This window comes from Anopheles coluzzii, chromosome 2 (genome assembly GCF_943734685.1).
Source record: "Anopheles coluzzii chromosome 2, AcolN3, whole genome shotgun sequence".
In the NCBI taxonomy this organism is placed as follows: Eukaryota; Metazoa; Arthropoda; class Insecta; order Diptera; family Culicidae; genus Anopheles; species Anopheles coluzzii.
The window spans coordinates 20,735,705-20,748,042 of record NC_064670.1 but is presented as its reverse complement, the minus strand read 5'-3'; the positions used below and the strand labels follow the sequence as shown (position 1 = coordinate 20,748,042).

Genomic DNA, 12,338 nt, shown 5'->3' with positions numbered 1-12,338 from the left:
TAAAACCGGGGAAAATGGATCATCTAGAAACGGTCAAGATCAATCGCACAACTCATCCACCCCCTGAAACCACCAAGAAGTTCAAGTTGAGTATGTTAAGTGTGATACCTTTTTATTTAATCTTTATGTACATCTTTAAGCACATAGTTTACTTAGCTGCTACACAAAAGTGTTCGTACATTACACCCTACAAATATACAGAGCAAGAAAGCCGAATGCCATGTCAAAGCTTATTACACCCTTCCCATCAATTAAACGTATTGCTTCTGCTGTAAGTACCTGTATGATTATTCGCTATGCTTTTTCGTTTTTTTTTTCTCTCTTCATAATGTCATTAAAGTACAACAAAAGAAAGTACAGGCTGGCACCGTTAGTACACCCGTTGCTTAACCCTTATCGGTATGCCGTGCTCCGGGCGAAGGATTAGCTCCGCAATGAACGTTTCCTCGCGCACCTGTTCCGGTGGAAGCAGCTCGTAGTTGCGCAACACCTTGCTAACCAAACTCTTCAGCTCCGTTACGGCAAACTTCTGCCCGATGCAGTTCCGCGGTCCGGCACTGAACGGAATGTACTGGTAAGGGTTCGTCTTCTCGGCCGACCGCTCGACGTTGAACCGTTCCGGATCGAACTTCTCCGGATTGGCAAAACAGTCCGGATCGCGGCCCATAAAGAACGGCAGCACTATCACATTGCTGCCGGCGGGGAATATTTTACCATCTGAAAGTGTACAGTGTGATACGATATATTATCATTACAATGAAGCGCATTATAGTGTTGCAAAGATTTCTTACTAATTTCCGTATTCTGCAACATTTTCCTTCCAAACAGTGGCACCGACGGGTACAGCCGAAGCGTCTCCTTGATCACCAGATCCAAGTAGTGCATATCGTTCAGCATTGCCATAGTAACCGGTTGCTTGCGATCATCGCCAACGATATTGCGCACCTCGTTGAACGCTTTCTCCTGTACGTCCGGGTTTTGGGCCAAACTGTGCAGCATGAAGCTAATAGCGGACGTGGTCGTATCGTGCCCCTCGAACATGAACGTGTCGACCTCCTCGCGTATTTCCAGATCGGTCAGCGGACGCCCATCGACCGTCGACTGGAGCAACATATCCAGAAAGGCCATACGCTTCTTACGGCCAAGCACATCCTCCTCCGGCACATCATCCTGACCGGCACCACGTTCGTTCAGCTCCTGGCGTCTTGTGCGGATCACACTGTCAGTGTACCCGTGCAGGATGGCCAGAGCTTTCCGTTGTCTTCGCCGGTTGGCCGACAGGCGGAAGAAGAACTCGTACCGTATCACAAAGTCGTAGATACGCAGTTGTATCAGATTGGTAATCCTGCAAAAGTCCATCCAGCAGATAAGGAGTGTAATTAACACCGTTCGGGAGTGGTCTTCCAGCAACCCTTCCAAATAGTACTCAACTCTTTAACTGCCTTCACGTACTCCGATTCCGAGTTCATCTGCGCATTCACCTTAGTGCCCATGGCCGATTCTGCAATACATTTGTGATAGGGAGAATAAGAGTGATCAGCTTCCACAATGAACCATTCCCCCGCCAACTTACCACATATCACGTCCAGCGCGCACAGCGTCACCAGCGGGAACACATCGAACGTTTCGCCGGACTTGGCAAACAGATGCAGTATGTCGACGAACGTGTTGCCCTGCTGGTCGAAGATGTCCATAAACTCTTCCAGTATTTTGAAGTGAAACGTTGGGGTAATGATCTTCCGGTGCGTCTGCCATTTGCGCCCGCTGCTGATCAGCAAACCTTCGCCCAGCCACGGCCGCACAAAGTCGTACTCGCTCGACTTTTCGATGTACTTTGGGCTGCTCAGAAGGATCTGGAAGGAGAGTTCGATACTATTAGATAATGCTACGAGCTGACGGTACTTAAAATTAGCAGTACTACAATCGTTACGGTGCTGATCTTGTTCGAAATACCTCACCAAAAGGCGTGAGAACAATCGATTTGCATCGAGAAAACTCTCACAATTTACCGGCGCTTACGAAACCGTTTGCAAGGCAGGCAAAAATTATCATAATTTGAGCGCTAAAAAAAACTGTTTTCCATGTTCTTTTTCCACCTTATCAGATCCTGCTACAATGCACTCGATGCAATAGAGACTGCACATTACATTACATCACTGTTTTGTTTGCAGTTGCGGTGCATCTTCTTGGTGCACGAACGTTTGCAATGCAAATACCGCTTACGCTTTCATTTTCTAACACCGCTGAGTGACGTGTAAAGTAAGCTAAGTAAGTTGTGCCCATCTCTGTAAGCGTCAACAAACGCCGTTAGAGGCAACATCGTGTGTGCGAGTGATTTTACGCGCGATCATTCACAGCGTTGGCAATGCGCGATCGATTTACGCGACCGTTTTGTTTGCGCTTGCACAAAACCAAGCGTACCACACCATTGCACTGAATCGTTTGTAACGTTTTTGCCCTTTTAGCTTGGCCCGTTCCTATCCCGACCCACATACAACACACAGAAAGCGACCGACTCACCTCGATGTCCTTCGGATCGGTAATGAGCACGATCAGCTGCGTACCGAGCCAAACACGCAAACATTTGCCGTACTGTGCGATCAGACGGCCGAGCAGTTGCAGGAATTCTGTAATTTGTTTTGGTTCACTTTTTTTAATACAAAAACCATTCACACACACACAACACTGGTGACCTCACTTACCGGCTGGTGTTTTGTTGATAAACAGAAACCCATTGCCCACCAGCGGGTACGCTACCGGGCCGCCCAGTTTGCCGGCGTACCGCAGCGCACTGCCAAAGTTTGCCACCGTCCACCAGATTGCGATCGACAGCAGCAGCGCCGTACCGCTCACAATGATTGGCCACATGTTCGGGTTCCGTTTCCGTGTAGCGCAAATTCCGCTGCCGAATCACAGTCGTACGGTGCGACACACGATCGACACTGACACGACGCCGCAGTGCGTCTCCATCGGGAACCGCGCGCTACACCGGACCGGAGCGTGGTGTCATCTCACCGCGTTCCAATGCGCGCGCGTATGTATGTGTGAGATGTTGCGATTGTGGTGGGGGTTGGCCGGGATGGCAACCAAAAAAAAAAAGAAAAGACCCACACCACCCCATCGACTGCGAGAATCAACCCCCTCGAGCAACACAAAGAACGCGCGCGCGCGATCGTAGAGGGTGCTCGGGAGGCCCGAATGATTCGCGAGGTTTTTAATCGACACGCTCACACAGGTGGTAACACACTACGCACACTTAAACAGACACGTACGGGTGACAGTTGCTGGAGAGTAGTGGAACAGTGGTTGGGAGTAGTAAAATGTACTCTTTTTTTGCTTCTCTGCCGGTTCTATACCACGCTCGTTCGGTTAGATTTTCTCATGCTGTTTGTGAAACACATTCTCTAGCGCAAATGTTCTTATCGCATGGCCAATATGTTTGAGTGTGTTTGTATTATACTTGAATAAATTATGGAAGATTCAACCGATCTATATCTGTTTGCAACTATCTGTATCTGTAAAACACCCAGTATCGAAAACTTTTTGAAAACAATACGCAAGCAGCGTCATGATTGGATGAAGTACGGTAAATTACATCATTTCTTGCATTACCAGCACAACTTGATACTCATTATCTGAATTAAGGTAATTAGATGTGAGACAAACATACTGACATGTGCCTTTGAGTCGTGTACTTACTCTGCTACGGTAAGTTACGATCATTTTTAAACTTTACCAATTAAATTTAATGAATGAATATTTTACATGAGTATTAATGTTCAAAAATTTTGATTATTAAGCACTAATTTACCATTAATGTTATGTTTAAAAAACACATGTTTCAAGAAATATTTGAGAAGCGAGGATGAAAGGAAAGAACGATAAGAGTGTGACATTAAAAAGAGAATATAAAAACTAGAATGAAAAAAAATAGAATACATAAAAAACCGAAAGAACGTTTCGAATCACGTTTATCCCACCACAGAATGGTTCTATGGTCGAAATTTAAAAAAACTCGTACACCTTGAATCTCACATCGCGTCCAGTAGAGCTAAAACTTCAGACCAAGAAAAAATCCAACGGTTAATTTGTATTCTGATTTTTTAAACCTTATCGCTAACGAACTCATCTGAAATTTCCGGTTTTTCGTCGAAGAAACAAAAAATCACCATAAAGCATGACATCTGTGTGTTGCCATTCTGAGTGTGTTGCAGAGGACACGAATTGGAATAGATCGTTGTGTTATCACATGCTTTGGAGATCTTCAGCCCGCATGTGTTCTTGCATTTCATTAAAATTACCCAAGCGATTTGATTCAAATTAACATAGGGTTTTTACTTTAAACCAACGATTAAATATCAATCAATAATTGATAATATATTCGTTACTTTTTCGACTAAATTGATTCCACCATGGCTAGTGGTTGAGAAAGCAAAAGAACCTAAGGAGTGGTCCGACCAAGTATTTCGCGATACTCACGTTATCAGGGCGATAACTCAGTGGCACATTAAGTGTAGTAGATAAGGGATCTCAACATTTAATAAATAAAACTATGTTAATGTCGTGCTATAGGTGCTACAGCTGCATGACTGAGGTAGATCCGCTGGAGAACTCTTTAAAACAGCAAACTTTTGAGTAACTTGATCTGTACTTTCCGGCACTCATTAAAAGTTTATTAATTGCTCCTATCACCATGCTTGTAATGAAAATGACTGTATATGACATAATTTATAATTTATTAAGAAATCACCCATTTTTTTAAATTTATAATGAAAAAAGTACAAACCGTTCAATGTTCATCACTCGATGCTGCTAGGAACGAACAGACCAACACGGATTCTTCGCAAAGTATGGCAGTTAGGAACTGAAATCTACCTATATTTCTAACCCTCGAACGTCTCTATATCAATTATCAACACTCTAGCACTCATTCTCATAATCTCACGAAGGTTTTCCTCTATATGATGGCAATCCAACAGCCCCATTGTTAAGTGTGCTCGTGCTTACGGCTACCTAGCCATTTGACCCTTGGTTTCAAAAAGGTGCAAATATCAAGTGTGCGATAACATCCCACAACCAACCGGTTTTAAGTGGCAATGAAATCCTGCTGTATGTAAATAGTCTATTGCTTTAATGCTGTAACGCTGCTAACCAAAGATTAATTGCACGCGATTGACAACATTTCATCCACCCTAATGCTTAAATGTAATTGCGTGTTTATAAAACTTGTTTTCATGGATGCAGTAAGATTTTTAATTGTTTTTTAATAAACTGTTTAAATTATTCAACTAACGTGGCATTTTCAAGCAACATAGGACGCGAATAAAGCAGTCATCGTCTGTAGGGCATACAAGTCTCCGCCAACGTGAACATCAATCATTGCAATGCAGAATGAGTACACAAAAAAACTGTACACTCGGTTTAATGATCGTTTGCAATGCTGTTATATGGTTTTCGTGTCGTTAAAAATCCGGAAACTAAACAAAAGTATCGCTGCCGGTGTCGTACAAAAACCTTTACCTGTGATAGTGACATTGGAGCCTCCTCGCTAATGATCGTAGCATCAGCGCAACATTGCTTCAACCTATCGCGGTTGAGATAATTTCTAACGAGCTTTCGATGCTACACACTCACATGTTTGCACATATTACACACTTCAACCAAAAAAAGAAGCTACATTCATGATTGTATGATCGCGGTACACCGCGACAACCACCACCATTCTAGCATTCCGCTTGTCAAACGCACAGTGTGTATGTGATGAAAGGAAAAGGAAGGAAAAGCCTGTTCGGGTACCGCCGGGAACCTGTTCGGGACTGACTGTTCGGGCAAACCTCACCTCAGTCATTGTTCTAACGCGGTAGCTGGAACATACCTTTCGCGAGAGGGCGGTGTGAGACTGTTAGATTCGCGTCCGATTCACCATGATCGTGTACGCGTTGTTAATTGCGTTGTGCGTTCTCGTGCTGCGCTTTGTTGCTTTCCGCTACAAGGTGTACCGTACCGTTGGCCACTTGCCCGGCCCACCGGTAAATTTTCTCTTGGGCAACACGCTGGAGCTGGTGCGATACGATACGCAAGGTGTGTTGATCGCATACGATCGACGTTCCAAATGGGTTGTACTAACTAACGCACGATACCTTTTGTTCCCCTTTCTTTTAGTGTTTTTCGAAAAACTTTTCGAATATTTCCAACGCTATGGAACGATCGTACGGCTCGATATGATCAACAAAGTTTGGATCATATTTTCCTCACCGCACGATATCGAGGTTGGTATTGACCACGTCCAACAATAATCTTTCTACGATCATCGTCATCAAGGTTTGAAATGTTCATTTGTTTGCTTATCTCTCTCTCTCCCTCTACCTCTTAGCAAATCATCTCATCCAATGAGTTCAACCGAAAATCGATGGACTACGACATCCTCCAGGAATGGCTCGGCAACGGCATCCTGCTCGACTACGGCAACACTTGGTTCTCGAACCGCCGCGCACTGACCGGTGCGTTCCATTTCAAGATTCTCGACACCTACGTGCCGGTGTTTGAGGAGCAGGCGGACGTGCTGGTGCGCAAGCTGCTCGATGCCGGGGGCGCCACGGTTGACATCTTTGCCCTGGTGAAGCTCTACACGCTTGACGTCATCCTCGAGACGTCGATGGGCGTACGGTGCCGGGCGCAGCTGGAAGACTCCGACTACGTACGTGCCGTTTCCGAGTAAGTAAACGGGCGCAAAAGCACAACCGAGTTCGCTTTCTGTACAGCTAAAGGAATTTTCCTTCCGCAGCCTTACGCACATCACGTTCTGGCGGATGTACAACGCGATGGGCTTCTCCGACTGGACCTTCCGGCTGACGAAGCACTACCAAACCTACCGGAAGTCGTTACAGATCAATCGAGAGTTTACCACGTCGGTCATCAAGCAGCGTCGTGCGGAGCTGCTAGCAGCGGGCACATCGGATACTACCAGGCCGGAGAAGGGACGCCTCTCACTGCTGGACATACTGTTGCGCTCGGATATTACCGGCCGTACGTTTAGCGACGAGGAAGTCTACAGCCAGGTGAACAACTTCATGTTTGCGGTAGGTAGAAGGGTGCCGCCCAGCACATCAATCTACTGGCTTCCTTAAGTGATATCACGCAACACACATGTCTTCCACAGGGCCACGACACCACATCCAGTGCCATCACCTTCATCCTGTACGCGTGTGCCAAGCATCCCGAGGTGCAGCAGCGCGTGTACGAGGAAATCGCCACCGAACTGCCGGACGGCGAACCGGTCACCCAGCAGCGCGTTAACAACCTGAAGTACCTGGAGCAGGTGATCAAAGAGTCGCTGCGAATGTTCCCCCCGGTGCCGTACTATTCGCGGCACATCGATCATGACACTACGCAGGGTGGCGTTCGGCTCGAGAAGGGTTCGACGATCGTGTTCGGGACGTACATGCTGCACCACAATCCGGAGTACTTCCCCGAACCGGACCAGTTCCGGCCGGAGCGGTTCGCGGACGGTGAAACGAAACGGAACCCCTTCGCGTACATTCCCTTCAGTGCCGGCAGCCGGAATTGTATTGGTGAGTGGAGTTGAAGTACAATTCAAAGGGCCAGCTTAATTGATGGTTTGGAAATACTTTCAGGACAAAAGTTTGCATTGAACGAGCTGAAGACGGCACTGGTTAAGATACTGCGCCAGTGCAAGGTCGAGCTGCCGGATCCGGATTTTGTGCCGAAAATGAAGATGGAACTGGTGCTGAAGCCGGTCAACGGTATGCAGCTACGATTTTTGGAACGCAAAACCATCCAGCAGTAACGCCTTGCTAGCTAATGCTTTCCCTACTAAATGAACTTTTATTTTAACGTATTTACCGATGGCAGGTTATTGTGATAGTTTCATTGAAAACTTAATAGACGTATGATTGTCCACAAAGTTTGACTACAGTTACAGGAAATCACTGTTTCTTGTTAGCTTTAAATCACCTTCCAACGATCTCCACTGCACTACAATTCTAGTTCTAGGAGTCCTGTCTCTCACAAGACTTCTACCACCTCAAATTGAACATTCTACTGATTTTAACACACACTACACCCAAAAAAACAATAAAACAATCTACCAAACACATTCTAAACTCGCCTTTTGATAAACCGCAACGGCAACCCTTCGGCCGGCTTTAGAACGATCTCCGCCTTCAGTATCGGCACGTAGCTTGCATCCGCCAGCCGGATCTGAAACCGCTGCAACAACTTCACCAGCGTGCTTTTCAGCTCGTACTGGGCAAACTTTTGGCCGATGCAGTTCCGGCTGCCGGCACTGAACGGAATGTACGTGTACGGGTTGAACGACTGCGCGTCGCGTGCCCCCTCGAACCGGTCCGGATCGAATCGTTCCGCGTCGGGAAAGTAGTCGTCGCTATGGTGCATGGTATAGATATCGATCGCCACACTGGTGCCGCGTGTGATACGCTCCACCAGCAGTTCCGTATCTTCCGTGGCGATGCGGGCTATCACCGGGACGGGTGGGAACAGCCGTAGCGACTCCTTGATGACCAGCTCCATGTAGTGGAGATTGTTAAGCGCGCTTAAAGTGTGCAGACAAATCGCACTATTTGTAGCCGAAACGATTGGGAAGCGTTTAAAAGGTACTCACCTCAGGGAAAGCTCACAAAAGTCTGCGCCAATTTCATTCACAATCTCTTGGTACACCCTTTCCTGGATCTCGGGATGCTTTGCTACGTTGTACAGAATGAACGTCATGGCCGAGGCAGTCGTATCGTGTCCCTAGGTGAGTGTTTAAAAAAACACAAAATTAAATTAACATATCTCACAATCCCTCTTATCGAACAGCCTTACCGCAAACGTGAACGTGTCCACCTCTTCGCGAATTTCCTCATCCGTCAAGGGCCTCCCATCGATGCGAGCCTCCAGCAGCGTGTCCAGCAGTGCACGTTTCCGCTTGCCAAACGTTTCCTCCTCCTCCTTCCGCGCCTCAACCGGCGCCTCGAGCTCATTCATCTTACGCCTCCTCTCGATCATACCGAGCGTAAATTGCCACGACTTTTTCACCAGCTCATCGAAACGCCGGCTGGTGCGGGTCAGCCGGAACACTGCGTCGATATTAACGAACACGTTGAACATCCGCCAGTACAGGATGGAGCTTAGCTCTTCCACTATCTGCGTGTAGTACGCCTGCTGGGTGCTTTGGCCCTCCCCGTCCATCCCAACGCCCATGGCCGTCTCGCAGATAATGCCCAGCGTCAGCAGCTTCAGCTCGGGAAAGACGTTCACCGCGTCGGCGGACGGGCCGGTCAGTGCTTCCAGCCTGGCACAGAACGCTTCCGCCTGCCGGTTGAAGACGGGCACAAAGTTTTCCAATATCTTGAAATGAAACCCGGGCGTGATGACCTTCCGGTGGGTGAACCATTTCTGGTCCCGCGATATCAGCAACCCGTTTCCGATCCATTCCGACACCTTGTCGTAGTCTTGCGATTTGGCGGTGAATGCGGGCGATGTTAGAATGGCCTTAAAAGAAAGAAATTATTCGTCAGTTAATCTGTTCTAAAAGGCACGGGGTTCGTTGAAGGAACGCCATCTCCTACCTCGGCTGCTTCCGGCGACGAATAAATGATGGTGTAGTCGTAGAAAAAGTCCAGCTTGTACACCTTCCCGTACGTGGAGGCGAATGCGATAAGTTGATCAAATATTTCTGCAAACAAAAACAACGGAAGAGAAAACAAAACACTGATAAGCTAATCGTCTACAGCCGGGGCTTACAGCGAACGACCTTTGCTTACCTACGGGTCCGGCACCGAGGAAAGACACGACGTTACCGATGAACGGCCACCGTCTAGGACCGGGCAAATGTTCGTACGACTTATACTTCCAGTCCAGCGCGGCCAGCAGCGTGGCAATCACGCCCAGCACCACCGCCCAGTAGAACATCTTCCGAACGGTACCAAACCAAAACAACAAATGCCAAGCGGAGCGAGCAACAGAGAAAGATAAACAAATCAGCCCGACGAGTGTGAGTGTGTAGTGGTACTATGGAAACCGTTTACCAATGCATTAACACACACACACACACACCAGTACAGCTTCTTCTCGCGCATTCAAACAAAGCATGCGTTCTTTCATGCCGTTTTTGAAGCGTGCTGTTGCGCGTGATAAGAGTACGAAAATAACAGACCGTTAAAGTGCAATTCATTTTCATTATTAATGTCGTCACAATACTTATCTACTTCATTTTATGGACCCATAGTGTGGAGAAAAAAAATGGAATAACACCGGCCAATCGGAGAACGATAATGTGGAAACCTATTTTCGATTTTTCAAATTAAAGTGTCATTTATTCAAAGATAGCATCGTAATCCTCCATCATTGCGATGATACATTCGCGCGGTACGGCAGTCAACTTTTGAAACTTTACCGGACACACGTCGGCCAGCGTTTCGTTGAAGATGAGTGAGCTAAACAGCAGGCCCAGACTGAAACTGTCCACCTCGTTTTCCTCAATCGCCGCCACACTGTGGATTTACAAAACGGACATACTTTTAATCGCGACACTCTCCCTTTCCAATGGTCGTATTCTTACCTTCGTAGATGTTTCATGAGCACTTTGAGCGTGTTTTGCCGAACCTCATCTAGGCTGCCGATCAACTGCTTAATTTTTAATCGCGTATTGGTTTCTGGGGGTGACAAAATGGAAAAATTCAAATGTTTTACTCAACGCACGTGGTCACTACTTCTGTCCCCCCCCACCCACACTACACTCACTCATCTGTATCACATCCGGCAGATACTTGGCGCACGTTTCGAGCGATATCAGCGGATCCTTCAGCTCGCGCAGGAACAGCTTCAGTATGCCGCACACCTCGTGGGGCGACTTTTGCTTGCGCAGCCGCTTGTAGTTGTTCGCGTTGATGTCGTACCGCAGGTTCTGGATCGCGTTGTGATCGCCCGACACCCGGTACAGGCCGGGGCTTCTCATGAACTTGTCGTTCGCTTCCAGCACCGCGATGCACTCGTGCACGACCCGCGGTATGCGCGGATGCTGATCGAGCATAACGACATCCTGCAGGTAGGTGTTGAAGCAAGCTTCATCTGCGCATGTTGGGACACGCAAAATGGTTAAAACAAGCACTCAGTACATAAAGCCCACACACACTAGCACCACACACCCACACACGCATTCCGGATGCCGCCAAAGTCTTGCTTACTCTTGATTATGTTGCGCTTCTCCAGTGTTTCCTTATCGGTGCGCCGCTTCAGCTTCAAGTAGACCAGCAGCTTGCCGGCGTTGAAATTTTTCGCCGTGACGCTGTTGTAGCTTTCCTGCAGCTCCTCGTACGCGCCCTGCAGCCGCTCGTTGTCGGACTTTACCTTCGCGTACTCTCCCTGCAGCGCGGTGTAGCTCTCTTCCAGCTTTTTGTACCGCTCCAACAGCGCTAGATGCTCTTCCTGTAGATAACGAAACTGGGCGGCACTGTCTATCACAATCGAGGAGGTCGATATGGGCTGTAAAGAGAGCGCGTAGGCTGAAGTGTATTGGCGCAGCTGTGGGGCGACTTGAACCTGCTCGAAACGAGCGAAGAGCTCTTACCCTGGAAGCCGTCGTTGGGTATCCTGTGGGGCGTGGTGGTCTGAAAAAGAGGGCAGCGGAAACGCAAACCGGATGAGTCACGCCGAGTCATTGCACAGTAAACCATCCGTGCCACCATATGCCCCCTTCGTACCCGCTTACCTCTTTTTGATTGTGGCCGTTCGGTTTGAAAATCCGTCCACCAAGCTACGCGGCTTCACCTTGCTCTGTGCTAAACCCAAATAGCTATCCATCTTGCAAGGCGCAGTTGTTTTCTGCCCGAAAATCGCAAAGCCAGCCTTACTTACAACCACGTCGTCGTCGTCGTCGTCGTCGTGGCTCAGTGTACATTACAACTGATAAAATGCAACGAGTCACACACCACCACCACGGTCAGAATGGTGGTGGGGTCGGCGTGGCTTACACCACAACAGTCAAGCAGGCAGCTTTCTCAGCCCATTACAACGTTCGCAGCATTGCCATCACACACTAGCGGAAAGCGCTATCTTATCGATTGATTGATAAACACATATGTGCGCTACGCCATAACATTTAAACGTTTTGCGCGCCACCGGATGGCAAAAGCTGTTCTTTACTTGTTTTTTAGCGTGGGAACCGAAAACACATGTCGTTTTCTTTTAGTAATTGCGATCGAAAAGAGTAGTATGTTGGAATAACATTGAAACTCAGTGTAATTATTGTTTGGTTAACGAGCGCTTTGCAAGCAATTTCAAATAATACTCCTAAAGGTATGCAATAAGCTATACAC

The 12,338-nt window shown here is 47.6% G+C and overlaps 3 protein-coding genes across 3 annotated transcripts; 1 reads left to right on the top strand and 2 right to left on the bottom strand.

The window, feature by feature from the left end:
* Nucleotides 1-86: 86 nt before the first annotated feature.
* On the bottom strand, nucleotides 87-3,717 carry LOC125908441 (cytochrome P450 4d1-like). Its single transcript, XM_049611274.1, has 6 exons — nucleotides 2,703-3,717; nucleotides 2,521-2,627; nucleotides 1,574-1,853; nucleotides 1,432-1,501; nucleotides 792-1,345; nucleotides 87-717 (listed from the first exon to the last, which is right to left on the bottom strand). The coding sequence occupies exons 1-6, from the start codon at nucleotides 2,866-2,868 to the stop codon at nucleotides 371-373; spliced, it is 1,524 nt and encodes a 507-aa protein (XP_049467231.1). The 5' UTR covers nucleotides 2,869-3,717; the 3' UTR covers nucleotides 87-370.
* A 1,564-nt stretch (nucleotides 3,718-5,281) lies between these two features.
* Nucleotides 5,282-8,123, top strand: LOC120948992 (cytochrome P450 4d2-like). The gene is made up of 6 exons (XM_040365910.2): nucleotides 5,282-6,081; nucleotides 6,163-6,269; nucleotides 6,374-6,714; nucleotides 6,785-7,079; nucleotides 7,160-7,571; nucleotides 7,635-8,123. Exons 1-6 carry the CDS (start codon nucleotides 5,925-5,927, stop codon nucleotides 7,805-7,807), a joined length of 1,485 nt encoding a protein of 494 aa, XP_040221844.2. The 5' UTR covers nucleotides 5,282-5,924; the 3' UTR covers nucleotides 7,808-8,123.
* On the bottom strand, nucleotides 7,820-12,195 carry LOC120952219 (cytochrome P450 4d2-like). The gene is made up of 11 exons (XM_049611281.1): nucleotides 11,732-12,195; nucleotides 11,591-11,630; nucleotides 11,208-11,505; nucleotides 10,765-11,091; nucleotides 10,583-10,676; nucleotides 10,397-10,514; nucleotides 9,786-9,933; nucleotides 9,591-9,697; nucleotides 8,845-9,513; nucleotides 8,642-8,772; nucleotides 7,820-8,572 (listed from the first exon to the last, which is right to left on the bottom strand). Exons 1-11 carry the CDS (start codon nucleotides 11,821-11,823, stop codon nucleotides 8,119-8,121), a joined length of 2,478 nt encoding a protein of 825 aa, XP_049467238.1. The 5' UTR covers nucleotides 11,824-12,195; the 3' UTR covers nucleotides 7,820-8,118.
* Between the last annotated feature and the right edge of the window lie 143 nt (nucleotides 12,196-12,338).